Genomic DNA, 20,608 nt, shown 5'->3' with positions numbered 1-20,608 from the left:
AGGGAGGCGAGGGAGGCAAGGCGAGGCGAGGGAGGTGAGGGAGGCGAGGCGAGGGAGGTGAGGGAGGCGAGGCGAGGGAGGCGAGGGAGGCGAGCCGAGGTGAGGTGAGGTGAGGGAGGCGAGGTGAGGGAGGCGAGGCGAGGGAGGCGAGGCGAGGGAGGTGAGGGAGGCAAGATGAGGGAGGCGAGGGAGGCGAGGCGAGGGAGGTGAGGGAGGCGAGGGAGGCGAGGTGAGGGAGGTGAGGGAGGTGAGGGAGGTGAGGGAGGTGAGGGAGGCGAGGCGAGGGAGGCGAGGTGAGGGAGGTGAGGGAGGCGAGCTGAGGCGAGGCGAGGGAGGCGAGGGAGGCGAGGCGAGGGAGGCGAGGCAAGGGAGGTGAGGGAGGCGAGGCGAGGGAGGCGAGGGAGGCGAGGTGAGGGAGGTGAGGGAGGCGAGGCGAGGGAGGTGAGGGAGGCGAGGCTTTACAAACGCGGCCCCACGCCGAGCTCCTGGGGCTCAGCGGCTGTCTTGGCTGTGTTTTATGGGAAATGCCCTCTGGCCGAAGGTCCCAGAAGCCCAACACTGAGTTGTCTTGGTGACATTTAAAGGCCACCAGTTTTCAGGCAAGTCCTGCCTGCTGGCGGTCACGGTGCGCCAGGAAAGAGCCGGCATCACGCTAGTTTGGCGACGGATTCCTTGTGACGTTCCAAGGGAGGGCCCGGGCTTTGCTGGTCCTCAGTGTCTCTGCGAGTCAAAGGGGAGCCGAATCCTTCCGGTGCTGAGGAAGGCCCAGAGGCCTCTGTCCGAGGACGGCGGCGCCAGGCCTCGTGAGCACCGAAGCACTTTCTGAGAATGGAAAGAAGACAACATCATGGACGAGTGAGTGGGTCAGTGGCTGGTCTTCTCCCTTTGGAAAGCTGGTGATTTGGGGTTCCTTCGGCTATTTTCGACATTCCGCGACTGCCTCACGTACGGCACCGGTGACTGTCCATGGGGGAACTCCCACTGCTGATGCCGACGGCCACACACCTGGGACTTCCCGGCCAGAATCGTCTGAGGCTCACGGCAGTGCCACGACGTGCTCAGGGTCACACGGCTCCCGTCTGCCGTTGCGGGGCTGCCTGGAGGCTCTCCCTCTTACACTAGGCCACGCTGGCTTTCTGATATCGTTGCACAGTCGGATCATTCATCCTGTTTCTGGAAGGGCCCAGAAGCACCATCGTTGGTTCCATCAAGCATTTCGGTGTGACGCCTCCTTCCCCCAACCTGCTGGTAACGCGCATTCTAGCAGCCGCCACCTGTTCTCTGGGGCGTCACGACGAGGAAAAAATGAAGACCAGGCCACCGACGTGGCAAGGAGACGAGCCTGCCGGGCCCTGGGCTTCAAGGTGCTCCAGCCCGGCTTCTCAACGAAGAAGAGACTCAAGGCCCCTCCTGGACACGGCGCCATCTTCCATTAGTGATCTTGTGCCAGGGCAGGTCTAGGCCGGCCGGCCGGGGCAGCTCCTCGGGGCCTCGTCCCAGGAGTGGTTGGCATGCTGGATGACCGCGTGGATTTCTAGAGTGCTTTCAGAGCAAACATCGCCTCCTCTGACCACGAAAGCACAGGCTGGAAGGGAAAATCCAGAGGCCTGGGGCAAGCCGCGAGGGGAGCCTAACGTGGTCCACGAGCTGCCTCTGGGCTCCTCCGCTCGGCTGGAGATCATGTCTGAGGCCTCGCCGGCTCCCAAAAGGTTGAGAGCTCAGAGTGGCTCATGCGATCAGGGACGGCGCCCTCCCGCCTCACCCCAGGCCACGGGGTAGGGGCTGGGAGGAAGGGCCTCAGGCTCGCCTGCACTGATCTAGGCCGTGCCCCGTCTGCCCTGCGGATCTCACGGCCCCTTGGCGATGCTAGCTGGTGAAAGGGCTCCTGGAGTGGGTCTGGCACCGGTGCTGCTCCATGAGCCGGCGGGAGCTGGGCGGACCCTTCTCGCCCTTTCCTGCTGGGGGGACACGGCCTGAAGCGCGCATTCCACTGCCTCCCTGCCAGGATGGGCCTCGGGAGCAAGAATGCTGGCGGATCGCACGGAGCATTTAAAACAGGCATCGGCGAAGGCAAGGCGGCAGCTGGGACGTCGAGGGCCGACCTCGGGCTCTGGGGACCCCCGCAAGAACGAGAGCGAGGTTGTGCCGCACACCCGGCGCAGGCTTTCTTTGGGGATGGGGAACCAGGAGGAGCGCCGATGAGCGCCCGAGGGTGGGGTGCAGGGGACCACAGATCCAGAGCTCAGAGCTCGGGAAGTTCTTCTGCCCAATCACGGGCATGCTTTGCAGGGATCGTGCTTAACTGCCAGGCACGCGCCACTCTCTCCACTTGACAGATGGGAAAGCTGAGGATCTGGCTAAGGGAATGGCCTCGAAGGACAGACTAAATCGGCCAGTTACGAGGGAAGCCAGCGCGAGTGACCAGGACCCCAGTGAACAGGGGAGGAAGGAAGCCAAGCGACCGGGTGACAAGTCACTCTCCACTCTGGGGTGTCCCCCACGGCACTGGTACGTCGCTAATGGGGGGGCAGGGCTTGGCAGGCAGGAACTGAGTGACTGGATGGCACTGATTTTCTGCCAATTGTCTCAGTTTCCTCATGTGCAAAAGAGAAAAGCTGGGGAGTCCTGGCATGAAAACAAAGCAAAAAGCTGACGCCAGGGACAAGATGGAGCACGAAGCCCGGCCCTTGCGTCTTCTCCAGCACGTTTCATCCTCTTTCATTCTTTGTGTCAAGGCTGCTTCCAAACACATCCAACTCCCTGTCATGGCTAAAGAAGACCCCTAACCCCCCTTCTACCATTCCCTGGAGTGACTGTCTTCCGTCTCTTCTTTTCTCAATCAAATTCCCCCCAAATTCTGCCTCCACTGGCTGCCTCCATTTCCCTCCCTCTCATTCCCTCCCCAACTCCTCACGACCAGCCTTTTGGGGTTCTCTCCAGAGGCTCTGAGGATGGAGGATGGCCAGGCAGGATCCTCTCCTCCGGGGTGCCTCTGGTGCTCTCTGGTTTTGGGGGGACATCATTCTCTCCAGACTGACCCATTGGCTCTCTTGTCAGCCCCCAAGGCTGGCTGAAGGCCCTCTCGCTCCCCCAATTCTTTTTCTTGGGCACCTCATTCAGGACCAGGGTTTAACTCTCATTCCCAGGGAGGAGACTCCCAGCACCTGAAGAGCCCCGTCCAGTCTCTGGGGCCTCTGGCTGTTTCTCCCCACTCACATACTGACCCCCGGGTCCAGGCCCTCAGCACCTCTTATCCAGATGACGGGCCTGCTTGCCTCCGTCTCTCCCCATTAGCCCAGCCCAGAGGACCGACTCCATCAAGCCCCGCAGGAGCCAGGTGGAGACAGCTCTCTACCTGGAGGCTCGAGTCCTAGTGAGTGGCGGGTCTCGGGCTCTGAGCCCAGGCGGGCACCATGGCCAGCCTCTGTGGCCTCATCCCCTCCCAGAGAAGGCTCCGGCCACTGGGCCCAGGCCCTGCGCATTATATGGGTCACAGACAACGTTCTATAACAAAGCCGCTAGGCCTGGGCTTTAACTGCCACCCATGTCACAGATGATGCTTTATGGCCTAGGCTGCTCTGGGCCCGGGCTCTACCCACCACCCACGTCACATGATGTTCTATGACCTAAGCCGCGCTGGGCCCGGGCTCTACCCATCACCCATGTCACATGACGTTCTATGGCCTAGGCCGCGCTGGGCCCGGGCTCTACCCACCACCCATGTCACATGACGTTCTATGGCCTAGGCCGTGTGGGGCCCGGGCTCTACCCACCACCCATGTCACATGACGTTCTATGGCCTAGGCCGTGTGGGGCCCGGGCTCTACCCACCACCCACGTCACATGACATTCTATGGCCTAGGCCGTGCTGGGCCCGGGCTCTATCCACCACCCATGTCACATGACATTCTATGGCCTAGGCCGTGCTGGGCCCGGGCTCTACCTACCACTCAAGTCACATGACATTCTATGGCCTAGGCCGCGCTGGGCCCGGGCTCTATCCACCACCCATGTCACATGACATTCTATGGCCTAGGCCGTGCTGGGCCCGGGCTCTACCTACCACTCAAGTCACATGACATTCTATGGCCTAGGCCGTGCTGGGCCCGGGCTCTACCTACCACTCAAGTCACATGAAATTCTATGGCCTAGGCCACGCTGCACCTGGACTCTACCCACCACCCACATCACAGATGATGTTCTACAGTTCAGGCCGCACTGGGCCCAGGATCTACCCACCACCCATGTCACATGACGTTCTATGGCCTAGGCCGCGCTGGGCCCGGGCTCTACCCATCACCCACGTCACATGACGTTCTATGGCCTAGGCCGCGCTGGGCCTGGGCTCTACCCGCCACCCATGTCACATGACGTTCTATGGCCTAGGCTGCGCTGGGCCCGGGCTCTACCTACCACCCACGTTACAGATGATGTTCTACAGTTCAGGCTGCGCTGGGCCTGGGCTCTACCCACCACCCACGTCACAGATGATGTTCTACAGTTCAGGCCGTGCTGGGCCTGGGCTCTACCTACCACTCAAGTCACATGACATTCTATGGCCTAGGCCTCGCTGGGCCCGGGCTCTACCCACCACCCATGTCACATGACGTCTTATGGCCTAGGCCTCACAGGTGCCTCACCTTGACGGCGTAGCTGCTGAGTGGCTCTTTGGCATAGGAGGCCTGGTAGTACACGGCATCGCCGGCCTCACAGCAGGGCCTGTCGCTGGTCAGCCGGAAATCCGACCAGCTGTCCACCCCGAAGCGGAGCTGGTCCTTCTGGCCGGCCATGAAGAGGTCCTCGCACTGGAGGGCCAGCTTCTTCAAAGCGTCGCCGTGCAGGCTCCGGATCTTGGCCACAAGTTCATCGCGGCTGTCGAGGCCCCGGTAGAGCGCCGTTCTCTGGGGCTTCTGCGCGCTCTTGCTCTGCCTGCCTGGGGGCCCGCGCCGCCCCGCCAGAGACTCGGTGCTGGTGGAGAAGGGCACCAGGCTGGAGGCGCGCCTGTCCCTGGGCAGGGGCCGGTCGAGCGAGTCGCAGGACCCCGGCCCAGGGCCCCTGGGCTCGGAGCTGAGGGAGGAGCCGGCGCTGCTGCCGTCCCAGCGGGCCTCCAGGTCGTATGTGGGGTTGGCCAGGAGGCACGGATGGTTCTCCAGGGCCCTGGGCAGTGGCTCGGTGTTGGCCCTTAAGATGGTTTTCTTTGGCAGGGGGGGTGGTGTGGCCTCCAGCTCCGGGGTCCCCCCAAAAGCGATGGCGTCATCTGTGGCCCCCTTCGGCTGTCGGGGGTGCTTGGGGGGGATCATGGTCGCTCGGGACTGCCCTGTGTGGAAAGGAGAACAAAGAACAAAGCTTTAGAAAGGGGCGCCTCGTCCTTACCCTGCCACGGCTACCGGAGAGGGGTTCGAGGCCTGGGAGCCCAGCTGTGCCTCTGCTCTGTGATGGGCCAGAGACAGGCTCGACGCCGGGCCTGAAGAGACACGACGTGCAGAGAAGAGCCTCCTGAGCTCCGGGAGCTTTGGACCCCCATCACACCCACAGAAATGGTGAAAGCATGATCACCTCCTCCACCCTCTCCACCAGGCAGCCCAAGACGGACGTGGCATCTTAAGGTTTGCAGACTGACTACACAAACGACCCAATGAAATCTGAGGGGAAACCGAGGGAGGCTTCCAGGAGGTGGTATTCGAGGGAGCCAGGCCAAGAGAGGGAGGTCCTGGGTTCGAGCTGGCCTCAGACACTTCAGGGCGGTCGCTTCGCCCCAGCCCTTCTGCCTTCTGCCTCAGGAGCAGTACTGCGTGCTGGTTCTTGGGCAGAAGGCAGGGGCTGACTGGGGGGGTGGAGGTGGGGTGCAGGGGGTGTGTGAGCTGGAGGAAGCCTGCAGACGGGCACAGAGAGGTCAGGAGCTGGGGGCTCGCGGAGGGGGGACGGACCTGGGGCCAGTTTTGGGGAGACGAGGCAGAGGAGGCCACAGAGAAGGAGCAGCTCTCGGGCAAGGGGAGGCAGCCACAGGCCGGGAGATCTGGACGCCGAGGGCTCCAGGCCCTCACGCTTGGCGGCCTCGGTGCTTCTTGGCTCTGACTGCAGTGTTAAGGCTGGATTGAAAGCTCTGGACACGAGCACGCCCCGAGGCATCTGGCGGGACAGGGCCAAGGGCAGACTGGGGGTCAGCTCTGAGGGGGGCTGTCTGTGCCTCAGTTTCCCCATTGGTAAGGGGAGAAGGACAGGCGACCTCCAAGGGCTCCTGGGAGCTTTGGCCACCAGATCTCGGGGTCATGCTCGTTCCTCCCAAAGCGATGGCCCTGCCTACGGTGCCCTCTAGGAGAGGGGACGGGCATTATATGGCGCCCACTACGGGCTGGGCATGGCTGAGCGCTTTAGGTGGCAATGAGGAGTCCATTGGAGGAAACAGGCGGAACGCGGTGACTACGGAGCTTTCTCTGTCGAGCTGCTTCCTGCCCCTTTGGCTGGCGATGGAGCATCGCTGAGGTTCTCCCTCTAATGCCGACATTCCACGAGAATGGGGGGAGTCGTGGGGGATGGGGGCACTTTGCACATCTTGTCTTTTTGGGGTAACTACAGGAGTTTTGAGAAAGGGCCTGAAGCGCTGGCACCCCACCCAGAAGGAGCACTGATCCGTCCCAAGCACCAAGCTGGCCTGCCATGGGCCCAGCCCTCCTTTCCTGGCTGGGGGTGGGGCGCCCCAGCTCCCTCGGACCTTGTGTCATCAGCCTGGAGGCCGAGCCTCGCCCCCCCCCTCCCCCCCGGTGAATAGCCCCAAGGCGTGAAGTCACGGAGAAGCGAGGAGTCAGGAGCGGGCGTCCATGACCACCGTCCATGTCACAGCGCAGCGCCCGCCTCCCCAGGCCTGGGAAGAGCCCAGAGATCTCCTCTCCTCCCAGACGCAGGAGCTCGAGGCTCGAGGACTCTGGGTGGCGAGGCTGCTGCTCTGCAGTCCGGAGGGGGAGGGGCCTCTCCTCCAGAGGGAAGATGGCCGGGCCGCAGCTCCTTCCAGGTCCAACCCTGGGAGCTCCTGGGGCCGCTGGAGGGTGCAGGGCATCGAGGGTCCGGCGGCGTGGGGCGGACAGGAACGAAAATGCGCCCTCGGACGCTCACGAGCCGAGTGACCCTGGGCAAGTCACTGAGGATCTGCTTTGTCTGTAAAGCGGGAGCGCCGTGAAGGAAAGGGCGGATCACCGGTCAGATCTGCCAGGAGGAGCCCACCCAGTCGGACAGCACTGAAGAAGAGCCTTTCTGGCAACCCCCCAAAGGGTTCCTGTCCTTTTTTAGCAAAGGCTGTTTGTGCTCGCACGGCTCCCCAACTTAAAGAGGGGCGCTCCACTGACAAGACTGCTGGGGAGGCATCGTGGAGAAAATTCTAGCTCTGGAGGGGCGTGAATCCAGGCTCGGCCGCGTCGGCCATTTTGTCTGTCTCGGCCTCAGCGCCTCCTCCGCAAGGTGGGGTTCCTGGACTCCACTGTAGCTCCCCGGCTGTGGGCCCTCCTGGCGGTCTGGAGTTCCTGCAAGGGACCCGCGAGCCCAGGGAAGAGCAGAGTGCTTTCCTTGGAGCTCCTCCCGCCCACCAGGAGGCCCCCCGCGGGCTCGGCCGCCACCCCGAAGTCTGGGACTTTCACCGGCCGCTTTTCCGGCCCTCCTTGGGGAGCCCGACTCGGGCCAGACGTCGTATTGACCCGGCCTCCCTCGGACCTCAGAACTCTGGCCTGGGCCCCCGGCGATGGGATGGCGCTCGGCAGTCCCTCGGGGCAGCGGCTCCCCAGAGCCTTTCTGGGGCCAGCGCGTGCGTCCGAGCGACGGATGAGGCCAGTCGGCCTGGTGTGGGGATGCATCGGCACGGCGGAGGCCGAAAAGGGGGTCTTCCGCGTGGAGACGAGGCCAGGCCCATCCCGGGCTCGGACCCCGTTACCGGCGGCCTGGGCTGGGCTCCGTCACCACCAGCAGACCTTCCGAGGCCAGGCCCATCCCGGGCTCGGGCCCCCTTACAGGCGGCCTGGGCTGGGCTCCGTCACCACCAGCAGAGGGGCGGAGCGGCGAGGGGGCTCCGCGGGGGCCGAGACTCTTCTGCCGCGTCCAGGCAGTTCTCGGAGGCCTTTCCCCAAGAAAGGCAGCTCCTTCCCAGCCTTCCAGCCCTCCGGGGCCCCGCTTTGAAGGCTTCACGCGGAGCCGTTTTTAGTTCGGGCCTCTGGGGCCGGCCCAGGAGCTTCCGGCAGGCCCCCCGCGACACGGGACGCTCCATTTCCGGCGTCTCTGAAGAGCCAGACGGTGTTGTGCGCCCCGTCTTGTCTGATCCGGCCCGGCTGCCTCCCCCCCCTTAGTCCTGGGCCACGTTCTGGAGACGCACGAAGCCGAGCGGGTCCGAAAGGGTCCGAGAGGCCGGCTCCAAGAGCCAGAGACGCTTCCCGACCGCGGCCAGGCGAGCACGGCGGCCTCTTCCAGCCTAGGAACCCGCAGAAAGGAAGAGGGAGCCCGTCGTCCCTTGGGAAAGGGGCGTGCTTAGGGCTGTCTGCCCAGGGAAGCCTGCCCTTGGGGCACCGTCCTCTAAAGCCCTTCTGCTCGGGGTCCTGTCCCGGACCTTCACCCTCGGGGGCTCTCCCCAAAGGCTCAGCCTCTCTCGGGCAGCGTCTCTCCGGGCCCGTATCACGTGCTGAGCCGAACGGGGCACGGGGACGACTCCATCCCGGAGGGACTTATTCGGGAGAATGTGCGTTTTTGTGGGGCAACACAGGTTAGAGAGCCAGGCCTGGACCGGAGAAGAGCTGGGTTCAAATCTAGCCTCCGACGCTTCTTAGCTGGGCGATCCGGGGCAAGTCACGGAACCCCGACTGCCTCTCCTCTGCCGCTAGACTGGACACTAAGAAGGGAAGAAACATTTCTGAGTCCTGTCGTGGCCATCCAAGGGCTCTCTGCACCGCTGATGTGGCGGCCGGAGAATCCCGGCAGCCCCACAGCCCTGGCACGCCACCGGAGACACCGTCACAAGCCCACAGTGAGTCCCGAAGGGAGACTCACTCAAGCGGTGGAGTCCATCCCATGCCGTCACTGTCTAGCCTACATCTGCGCGGGTCCTACAAGAATGGGATGAAGACTTGCCAAACAGAGAGCGACAGCCTCCCCGGCTCTCTCCCTTCAGGGACCTCCTCCAAAAGGAAAAGTTCTATTTTTAAAAAACAAAATTCAAAATTCAAAAAAAAAGGGGGGGGCAGGGGGCCTTGGCCTGTCCTCCCCCCCTCCTCCCCCCCCCCCCCCGTGTCTCAGGCCCCGGCATGAGCTGAGCTGGGCCGGGATGGGACCCAGTAACCAGCGGGCCCATCCTCAGGCTCGCCCTCCGGCCTGTTCTGGTTCTGCCCTTTCCTAGTCCAAAGACTCTCCTCCTGGGCAGAGGAAAAGTGAAAGTTCTGCTCCAGCCCATCCCAGACTGGCCCTCCCATCACAAGCATCTAGTAAGCGCTTACTGTGTGCCAGGAACTGCCCTCAGTGCTGTGGACAGGAAAACAAGCCAGAAGGCCAGCCCATGCGGTCAGGGAGCTTCTGCTCCAAAGGGGGAAGCTAGCAAATCGAGCGTGCGTTAACCCACAGAGGGGGCATGGTCAGGAGGCTGGAGGGGAGCAGGGAGGGCGCCCGCCTTAAATGGAGGCCCAGAGAGGAGTCTTCCAGTGGGGGTGGGGGGGACTCAGGAGCCAGTGCCAGGCTGAGGGGAGCCTCCAGGCTTCTGGGGCACTGACTGCCTCTCTCCCCCAAGTCAGCTTCTTGGTTATTCTTAATCTTCTCTGCTAGCTTCACCTCATTTTGAACCTCGGTGTTTTGGATACCACTCTGACAAGACTGCCACGTTTTTATATTCATCTTCTGTTATCTGTCCTTGTTCTCAATTTCTCTACATGCTTAAAAATTCATTTTATTGTACAGTTTACGCAATACAGCGATTAAAAAAAATGTAAATGGCATCCTCTTTAAATCCTGGGCATTTAACACATTTTTTTCCCTGGTAAATATGCCAGATTCACCCCTAATAAAAGTAATATCAGTAACAGACCCACCCCATAAAGGCTAGTGCATTGAAATATTATTTTTTGGTAGCAAGAGGATGCTGTGTTTTTTCACAATTCTTCTTTGGCAATGTGGTTCAGTGCCTGATTTTTAATTCAGAGGAACACTATTGCAAAGCAATAAACTATATGGAAGTAAAAACAGTGTATCTCAGCATAAATATCTTTTGTTGTTGCTTTAAAAAAATTAATCTGTCTCTATTTGCACAGACCCCACTAGTGAGCACATAAAAAAGATAAACTTGAAAAATAAAGCCCTCGATACATAAGCTGCATAATCCAGCAAGGCAAAATCCCATATTGGCCACATGCTAAATTTATGTCTGTCTCTGTATTTTATGTCTGCTGCCATTCTGGCAGGAGGTGAATGCCACGTTTCTTAGAATTATGGGTTATGATTGGGCTGATCAGCGTTCTAAAGTCTTTCAAAGTTGTTTCTTCTACATGCTATTATCGTTCTGTAAATTGTCTCCCTTGTTCTGCTCACTTATTTCTGTCTCAATTCATAGATATCATCCCACCTTCCTCTGACATGGTCCATCTCATAATTTCTAATAGTATGATAATATCCCATACCATTCATATGCCATAATTTGTTTAGCCATTCCTCAATAAAGACATCTTTTTAGTTTCAAACTTTGGATTATCACAAAAAGAGAGGCTATAAAAATTTCTCTCCATAAGGGTCCTTTTTCCTATTTCTTTGACCACTTCTGGTGTAAAGGCTTAGTAGTAGTACAGCTAGGCATATTCTCTGCACATCTGAGTAACTTTTGGGGGTATATTTCAAATTGTTTTCCAGAACGAGTGGACCAAGTGACAGCTCCACCAACAATGTACTAGAGAACCTACCTTCCAACAGCCTCTCCAACATTTGTCATTTTCTTCTTTTGACATCTTTACTAATCTGATGAATGTGAGATGGAAACTCAAGTTTTAATTTTACTTTCAACTTATTACTGATTTAGAACATTTTTTCTTATATGGATGTTGAATAGGTTGAATTTCTTCTTCTGAAAACCATCTCTTCTGATCTTTAGACCATTTATCTATCTATTGAATGACTTATAAATTTGAATCAGTTCCTTTTTTACTGAATGAATCCTTTAATGGGGAGGAGGTAGGAAAGATTAGTATTTATATAGTGCCTAATGTGTTGCCAGTCACTGTTTTTTACAAATATGATCTCATTTGATCATTATTGGAGAAATTTATTGCAAAGATTTTTTTTTAAATTACCTGTGCTCCTAATTTTTATTGTATTCATTTGTGTAAACATTTTTAAATTTTATATAATAAAAACTCTCTGTTTTATATTGTGTGAGCCTTAATATTGCCTGCTTAGTTTTGAATTGTTTCTCTAAATAGATGCAAAAGGTATTTTCTTCCTTTCGCCTGTAACTTATGAGGTGATCTTTTATATCTAGATTACATATCCATTTGGAGGCTGTCCTGGTGTATAGTGTGAGGCACTGACCAAACCTAATTTCTGATACTTATCCAGTTTTCCTGGCAGTTTTTATCAAATAGTGAGTCATTCTCACATAAGTGCAGTCTGGGTTTATGGAATAATATATTTTGTTTGCTTGCTTATGTATGCTGGGTGCCTAATATGTTCCATTGATTACCCTCTCAGTATCAAGTCATTTGAATAATTATTGTTTTACAGTAGTACAGTTTAAGCCTATTACTAATAGAATCCTTTCCTGACTACTTCCCTTCCCCTCACTCCCCATTATGACCGTTGAGATCTTTGGCCTTTGGTCCCTCCTTATCTACATGCCCTTTGACCAAGTTTAGGTTCAGACCGTTGAGTTCTCTGTGCATCTATAACAATTATCTTTCTCTCTGTCTCTCTCTCTCTGTCTCTCTCTGTCTCTCTCTCTCTCTCTCTCTGTCTCTGTCTCTGTCTATGTCTATGTCTCTCTCTCTCTCTCTCTCCACACACACACACACACACACATACACACACACACACACACACACACAGAGGAGTCATTTCTCTATGTCTTAAGGATTTAATTCCTAATAGCTTTCTATCTCCCTCTTAATCTGAGTAGAATAGATTTCATCTTCATTCTGCTAAAGCCTTTGAAATCCGTTCTCTCCAAACTTAGGAAAACATGTAAGACTATTCTCAGATTTCCTCTCTTGCTCTATCAAAAATTTCAAGATGCAGTGGTTATTTCCTCCAAAGGTTCCCATCATTTCCCCCCCGAAACTAGTTGCTTCTTATTGGTGAGAATCAGCTCTAATATGGAACTTCTTTTTGGCCTTTTTACACTTTTTGGAATGATGAAATAGTGATGAAGGCAAATTAGGATACTATTAGCTCCTATAGCTCTCTGTGTGCTTGGATTTCCTCATATGCATTTCCCTCATCTTTTTAAAATGCAAAGCTAATCCTTCACCAGGAGATGTCTGCGCTCACAAGTCCCAATTTCTGAATCCCAGACCTTTTGAATAAGGTCTATCCTTCTTCCAGAACCATATTTCTATCATGGGGCTCTTAAATCTCAGTGATATCCATGAGATCAAATACACACAGAGGCATACCTAAACACAAGTAAATATATACCTACTATGTGCACAGATACTCTTCATATTTATCCATGTGTGGCATGCGGAAAATCTAATCAAAAGGCCTCTAAACTGAAATGGAAGGAGAAGAGAGAAAACTGCGCATGACATTTCTGAAGTTTAAGTTGTGGTCCAGAAATCAAAATCCTAATCTCGAAAACCAAGTTCCTAATCATTTGTTCCAAAGCTGCCGTGCTCTTTGGAATCTTGGCCTTCCACGATCGAGTAATGAAGAAACAAGCTGAGCTTCTAGGGCCACCAGCTTCTTGCTTAAGATGCTGCCATCGTTAGCAATGCTTTCTAGGTTCTTTCTGGCCCCATCCCCTACGGGCCCGTAAGCCACCCAAGGTTGGGGAGACAAATTGTGAGCAGGTTCTCCATATTGCTACGAGCATCCTCCGTGCCCCTTGGTAAGGCCAGAGTCACCCAGCGCCCCACCTCTGCTCTCACTGACTCTTCCTGGGTGACCTCTCACCCGACAGCCACAGGGGCCGCAGCAGCGCTTCTTGGAGACCAGGCAGCTCCTGTTTCCCAAGGGTCCAGGGCTGTCCTCTTAGGAAAGAGCTTCACGCCGATTTCTTCATTCCAAATGTTCAGTCGCTTTTCTTCTTCTCCTTTATGATATTCTTCCAACCTCCAGACAAACTCGGGGTCCTCCTCTGCCCCTTGTAGTCCTTTCCTTATTGGTTTTCACACGGACTCTTTCTGTTTTTCTCCTCAGAGGAAAGCTTCGTTTTCCTCGGTAACCTTGACGTCGGAGAGGCGCTCCTCGATTCCCTCTACCTTTTCTTCTGGCAGAGTCTAGCCATGGACTCTGGGCACGACGCCTCCCTCCAGCTCTTGAAAGGTACCCCTCAGTTAGCTGCTTCCAGAAAGCAACGTGAACGGAGATGATTCTGCAAAGCTGCTGCGCTATGAAGGGTTACATTCCCCTGCCTACTGCTGACAGCCTGGAAAGGCATTCCGGCTCCCTGATCTCAGGGGGCTGATAAAGAAGCCCACTACGCACCTCAGAAACAAGCCATCGGTTTTCTCCCGGACAGTTAAAGACAGGCATAAGAAACACGGGGAAAACGTCGAAGGTCGGATTCAAGTAACGCTGTCACGAGGCTGGGAACTTATCTTGGAGGCCAGAGAAAATGCCAAACTCAGTGAGGGTGGACTAAGGGACTGCCGGTCAGAGATCATGCAGAGAGCTCGCACAGCCACCCAAAGTGAACCGTGGCTGGGCAAGACGCTGGCGCTCGCAGATCTTAAATACTAGAAAGCAGGCGTCCTCGGCCGACTCCAAAGACGCCACGTGGGATGTCTTCCTGCGCGGCGCGGGTCATCCCGGGAGGCCGGTAGGCGGCAAGCCCTGGAAGGTCCTTCGCCAAGGCACAGAGATGGGTGAAGAACACGGGCTGGCCAAGTGCGGAGAGTGGCAGCACCCAGAAGGCTGGCCACAAAACTGCCTAAAATAAGGCACAGGGGGGCAGCGGGGAAGCCCAGGAGGCCCGCGTTCAAGGCTTGGGCAAAAGGCACCTGGCTCCCACTGCCCAGGCCTTGCTGTCTTAGCGCTGATACAACAAACAAGGCACAGAAGGGCTCTGCACCAAGAGGGACTGTCCACACCAGCGATAATCCTCGTCATAGTGCGTGCGTGCGTGTGTGTGTATGTGTGTGTGTGTGTGTGCGTGCGTGTGCGCGTGTGTGCACGTGTGCGTGTACACACATGTAAATACAGACAAATCCCAGGTGGAAATGGGGAAGGCCTGCACTAGCAGGTGCTCCCTGAGCAGAGCATCATCATTGCTTGGCCTCCATGCCTGGAACCCTCTGCCTGCTGGCTCCTGTCCGCTAAATCCAGTCTCCCTTCATGGCAGAGCCCTTCTTCGGTTGGCTGCCTCTCATTTACCCCCTTTACAGCTTTCCTGCACGCTGTCTTCCCCATTAGTCTGTGAACAGCTCGAGAGCGAGAGCCGGGCATCCCGCCCCTTCCTTCTTGGCTATCTCCAGTGCGTGGCACACAGTAGGAGCTTTAAACTGTTTACTCATCTATAAGCTCTCATCGTCCGAACAGCCTTTCTGCTCTCTTTCTGGGTTTCAGATACTGGACCTGGAAGAGGTGTTGGAGCATCTCTCCCCTCTTTTACAGAGCAGTGAAGTCATGTATCACAGCCTTGGCCTGGAGCCCTGTTCTTCAGGACTTTTCCTGCTGTGTCGCCCCGTCTGATTTACTGGGAGCCTTTGCACCTCTGCTGGGAAAGGCCCGCTTCCCTTGGTTTCTGAACCGTGGAGCACGTTTCTTGGGGCTGTGAGGAGCTCCCGCACAGCCACAATCCACAGTCTGAAAGAAACAAACCTGAAGTTCCACGTTCATAAGTGGCTGTGTGGGACCGCTGCAAAAAGCTCCAGAGGGGAGGAGAGGGGAGCCACAGCGGCAGGAGTACTGACTGAGCGCGAGCTGGGCCCGCACCCCAAGAGCCCTGCGTGCCACGGCAAGAGTCAGAGCCCACCCTGGATGTGTGATTTCTGCCGACCTCGAAGGTCGGCTGGCTTCAATTCTAGGATTCTTTGTTTGATAGCGACGACGATCGTGTTTGTAGCTTTACCCTTGGTCCACGCAAGCAAGAAGACAAAAGAAAATGATCCATTTTTAAGTGACTGAGGCCAATAAAAAAAGTGTTTAAAGTTGTTGGAAATAAGATGCACTTAATAAAAATTGCCCTCCACTTTAAAGGAAGCATTAGGAGAGAGTTCATCTACGATACACTGTATACATGGCACACAAGGACTACATAAATGGCTCCCCCTTCCTCTGCCACAAAATGTGTTTGCACCCTAGACGGTCCCCCCAAGATTTCTGTGGGAGCCGCACCACTCTCCTGCTACCTTATACTCCAGGAAAGCCTTTGGGGCATTCGGGTGCAAACAGTTCCCTCCACCAGCATCCAGTGCCCCCGGGCCCTCAGGACCTGGGATCTGCCAGGCGGAGGAGAGCGGGCACACACGGGCAAGGGACACCGAGAACCGAGGGTCGGGGCTCCCGACGGCCAGGACGTTTGCCCCCCCTCGGCACACTGGTGAGCACTCCACGTGATCTCCGCCCATTTCACAAAGGAGGAAGCAGCTTCCCTGACTTGTCCCACGGCTGGCCGGGATTCCTAGGCTGGCCGGCCCTCCGGAGGACTGCCCGGTCCCAGAGCTGAGGCAGAAGCCGGGGCGCTCCTTCTCTAACACGGCAGCCTGGCGAGGAGGACGAGGAGTCCCCCTCTCTCCTCCAACATCCCAGGCTGGGGCCTCCCCCGCTGTGACGCGGCCCTGGGGCGGCCAGCCCACGTCGGGGACTCCCTAAGCGCCTCTTAGCCGGCCTCCCGGGAGCCTGGGGAGCTCCCAGAGGGAGGCAGGCTTCCGACAGGGAAGAAGCTTGGACGGGGCTGGGGACAGGGGAATCGGGGAGGCTCCCCGGCTGAAGGTTTGATCCCGAGGGGGGCAGGAACGGAGATCCTGGCGGGCAGAAGGGCCCCCTCCCGCCTCGGGCAGCCCTCGATGGGCGGCAGGCCACCCCGCCTTCCCTCTAGGCACCAGCTCAGGGACTCCCTGCAAGCCCCAGCTCGGGCTCAGCACTTTCCCCTCCCCCCTCTGCGCTGGGCCTGGCGCTGGCGGGAGCTTCGGGGTTTTCTGACCGCCTACCTGGGCGCTCTCTCAGGCGGTCCCAGAGCTCGTCCGGACCCCCCGGGAGCCCAGGCCAGGACGGGAGACGGCCTGCTGCGGCCCTGGAGGGAGTCTTGCGGAAGGGATCTGGATCGGAGGACGCCCGCGTTGGGGGCCCAGCTGTCTGGATCTGAACCTCCCACTCAGGACACGCGTGTCCCCGCGTGTGGCGGGAGCGCTCCCCGCTCTGCTGGGCTCACGGGGCCTTCTTGGGGCTAACCCCCCTCCACCCCCGGGAGCCCTGCGCCCATGGGCGCGCACTTACCCAGGTTGCTGTACGTGGCTCGGCAGGGACTGTCGTCAGAGGGGTCCGAGGCATCCTCTTCCCTCTCCGGGGTGTGCGGGGGCAACGCAGGCAGGCCCGCCGGAGCATCGCTGCCGGCCTCCTTCCCGGGAACGCGGGGCGGAGCGCCTTCCGCCGGGCCCTCGTGGGGCACTTGGCTGAAACAGACAAGGCCGGGGTCACACAGGGGTCTTGGCTCGTCCACCCCTCCAAGGGGCTCCAGGACGCTCTGTCACCCCGGGACACCCCAACGACCCACGGGCGCGGGGCCGGGGCCCGGGGAGCAGACGAGCCGGAGGGGCCGCCAAAGGTCTGGCCGTACCTCGGGCAGGGGCCCGCTCAGGGACGCCTGCCTACAGGCTCACCATCGAGTGGCCGCTCAGCCCGCTGGGGGGACTCGCTGCCATCTCCCACAGTGGCCCGCCTGCTGTGGGAAAGCTGGAAGTTAGGCTCCTCCCATCGGGTCGGAGGTCCGGCCCGCCTGGCCGGCTGGGTAAGGAGCTGGGCGTCTCTTCCAGCCTTCAAATAACTGAGAGCAGGACTGTCTGAAGGGAGCCTGGGAAGTCCAGGCGCAGGGGCCCTTTTCAGCCCTTTCCTGGCCAGAGTGGCTCTAGGGGAGGAGGAGAGCGCCACGGCGAGGCCAGGGCAGCTCAGGGGCCCTTTTCAGCCCTTTCCTGGCCAGAGTGGCTCTAGGGGAGGAGGAGAGCGCCACGGCGAGGCCAGGGCGGCTCAGGGGCCCTTTCCGGCCCTTTCCTGGCCAGAGTGGCTCTAGGGGAGGAAGAGAGCGCCACGGCGAGGCCAGGGCGGCGCAGGGGCCCTTTCCGGCCCTTTCCTGGCCAGAGTGGCTCTAGGGGAGGAGGAGAGCGCCACGGCGAGGCCAGGGCGGCTCAGGGGCCCTTTTCGGCCCTTTCCTGGCCAGAGTGGCTCTAGGGGAGGAGGAGAGCGCCACGGCGAGGCCAGGGCGGCTCAGGGGCCCTTTTCGGCCCTTTCCTGGCCAGAGTGGCTCTAGGGGAGGAGGAGAGCGCCACGGCGAGGCCAGGGCGGCGCAGGGGCCCTTTCCGGCCCTTTCCTGGCCAGAGTGGCTCTAGGGGAGGAGGAGAGCGCCACGGCGAGGCCAGGGCGGCTCAGGGGCCCTTTTCGGCCCTTTCCTGGCCAGAGTGGCTCTAGGGGAGGAGGAGAGCGCCACGGCGAGGCCAGGGCGGCTCAGGGGCCCTTTCCGGCCCTTTCCTGGCCAGAGTGGCTCTAGGGGAGGAGGAGAGCGCCACGGCGAGGCCAGGGCGGCGCAGGGGCCCTTTTCGGCCCTTTCCTGGCCAGAGTGGCTCTAGGGGAGGAGGAGAGCGCCACGGCGAGGCCAGGGCGGCTCAGGGGCCCTTTTCGGCCCTTTCCTGGCCAGAGTGGCTCTAGGGGAGGAGGAGAGCGCCACGGCGAGGCCAGGGCGGCTCAGGGGCCCTTTCCGGCCCTTTCCTGGCCAGAGTGGCTCTAGGGGAGGAGGAGAGCGCCACGGCGAGGCCAGGGCGGCTCAGGGGCCCTTTCCGGCCCTTTCCTGGCCAGAGTGGCTCTAGGGGAGGAGGAGAGCGCCACGGCGAGGCCAGGGCGGCTCAGGGGCCCTTTTCGGCCCTTTCCTGGCCAGAGTGGCTCTAGGGGAGGAGGAGAGCGCCACGGCGAGGCCAGGGCGGCTCAGGGGCCCTTTTCGGCCCTTTCCTGGCCAGAGTGGCTCTAGGGGAGGAGGAGAGCGCCACGGCGAGGCCAGGGCGGCTCAGGGGCCCTTTCCGGCCCTTTCCTGGCCAGAGTGGCTCTAGGGGAGGAGGAGAGCGCCACGGCGAGGCCAGGGCGGCTCAGGGGCCCTTTCCGGCCCTTTCCTGGCCAGAGTGGCTCTAGGGGAGGAGGAGAGCGCCACGGCGAGGCCAGGGCGGCTCAGGGGCCCTTTTCAGCCCTTTCCTGGCCAGAGTGGCTCTAGGGGAGGAGGAGAGCGCCACGGCGAGGCCAGGGCGGCTCAGGGGCCCTTTCCGGCCCTTTCCTGGCCAGAGTGGCTCTAGGGGAGGAAGAGAGCGCCACAGCGAGGCCAGGAGGAGAGCGCCACAGCGAGGCCAGGGCGGCTCAGGGGCCTGCCAGGGTCACACAGAGGGGAGCCTCTGAGGCCAGCTCCGAACCCAGGCACCGCGCCGCCCAGCTGCCCCAGATTCGGGGACTGTCCGAGCGCCGCGATGGCCGCACTAAGGCGGGCGCCCTGCTACCATCCTGACTCTCCCGCGTGCCCGTCGCTCGTTCCCCGGCACACTGCCGTCTCCGCCGCTCCCCGGCCCCCGGCAGCACCCGAGAGCAGAGGACACGGGGGGGCCGGTTCTAGATTCCCCGGCAAGAGTGCTCTGTAGGAGCTTCCTTCCACAGGCACTTTGGGGTGGTCTCTTGCTGGGGAAGGAACAATGGGGGGGGGCGCCTCCACTTCAGTCTCTCATGACTGAAAACACGCGTGTGCTCGGCAGAAGACTCTAGGCCGCAGTCTGCTGGCCTCGGGCACCCCGGGCCTCCCCACACCGGAAAGGACTCGTCCCAGCAGTTCAGCGACTGCGCTTGGGCACCCGGCCCGGCGGAGGGGTCTGGGGCCCCCCGGGAGCTGCGGGGGGGAGGCCCGGCCCCTTTCAGCCTAAGTCCGAGGATCTGAAATCGCAGACGAAAGGATGCTGAACACGGGCGCAGCGCCGGGCGGTGTGGGTCCCCCGAGGGACTCCGCCGGGCCCAGGCACTGCCCTCGGCCTCTGGACTCGGGGCTCTCTCGGCCCCGCGCTCTGCTCCGCCACCTTCGGAGGTCCGGCTCCGCTGTCCGTGCTAGCGGACACACAGACGGGACCTGGGCAAGGCTCGGGCCCGCGGGGGCGGTGTGGCAGCTCCAGAAGGCAGCGCTGTGCCCGGCAGATGCGCTCTGCACAGGCTCCATACCGACAGCCGTGGGCCGGACGCGTCGGGGCCAAACACGCCAGTGACCAAGCGCGAGCCCCGCGGCTCCAGACAAACCGGCGGCCAGCGAGGAGGCTGCGCTCGAGCCCCAGGCTGGTTTCGAACTTGGGCCAGCTGTGCAGGGCCCAGGGCTCCCTCAGGTCCCCCCTTCCTGCCCACGTCCCCGGGACACACAGAGGTGGGTTCCAAGTGGGATCCCTGCGCAGCAGAGGTGGGAAAGCCGCCTTCGAGCCTGCCATTCCGCTCTTGGCCGTCTCTTCCTCGGGAGACCTAAAGGAAGCCCGCGTGTGCCCAGCAAAGGCCCTCCGCCGACAGACCCGGGCTCGCCTCAGCGGCGCCCTCCTCCTGGCACACACGGGCAGCCCAGTGCCCCGCGGCCCCTCCCCACGACAGGCCCCGGAAAGGAGAACGAACACTCACCCGCTGTACGCGCTCACACAATTCCCCATCAGAGGAAAGGCTCGCAGGGCCTTCTTGAGCCTGTTAATCATGGTTAGAGAGTCTGCTGAGCCATGGATCCGCTCGCTTCTGGCGGCTGAGCTCCAAGCCAGAGGCCCGAATGCTGCGGGTGACGTCAGCCCCTGCGCCCTCACCTTTACCTTAGGGTTGGGCCTGGGAACGGGGCCAAAGCCTCAGACAAGTCAGGCCCAGACGGTGAGAACTTTGGAAGAGGAAGTGCGTGCGGAGGAGCCGTGGAGCCACTCAGCTGCAATGGGGCCCAGGCGGATGGAGCAAGCCAAGAAGACGACCTTCCTGGGCAGAGAATGAAGCGCGCGGGCGTGGCAGTGAGGCCCCTGACGTCTCTCATGGCTGCTAAGATTTGGATGGGGCTGGTTGGTGACTCGCGAGGTCCTGATGCTGGAGGGAAGAAGGCTTCTTTGCGGCCAAGGGGAGAGGGGAAAGGGCGCGGTTTTGAGTTCGGGCTTAGATGTGGCACGCAAAGACTCAGATCGAACAGAATTGGGTAATAGCGTCACAGCTAGGTCAACAGGGCTCTCTCCAAGGACGAAAGAAAGAGCAGCAGCAGGGAGAGAGA

The 20,608-nt window shown here is 59.6% G+C and overlaps 1 protein-coding gene across 6 annotated transcripts in view; it reads right to left on the bottom strand.

Moving 5' to 3' along the window:
- PEAK1 (pseudopodium enriched atypical kinase 1) overlaps nt 1-20,608 on the bottom strand; it is a 280,397-nt gene that overhangs the window by 13,407 nt on the left and 246,382 nt on the right. For all 6 annotated transcript variants that reach the window (XM_056796714.1, XM_007477975.3, XM_007477974.2 and 3 more), the window contains 2 exons: nt 16,600-16,775; nt 4,641-5,317 (listed from right to left, as the gene is read on the bottom strand). In XM_056796714.1, coding sequence (XP_056652692.1) covers nt 4,641-5,317; nt 16,600-16,775 — 853 coding nt within the window. The remainder of the gene's footprint in view (nt 1-4,640; nt 5,318-16,599; nt 16,776-20,608) is intronic.

Source organism: Monodelphis domestica, chromosome 1 (genome assembly GCF_027887165.1).
Source record: "Monodelphis domestica isolate mMonDom1 chromosome 1, mMonDom1.pri, whole genome shotgun sequence".
Classification (NCBI taxonomy): domain Eukaryota; kingdom Metazoa; phylum Chordata; class Mammalia; order Didelphimorphia; family Didelphidae; genus Monodelphis; species Monodelphis domestica.
This window is presented reverse-complemented; position numbering and strand designations above follow the sequence as displayed.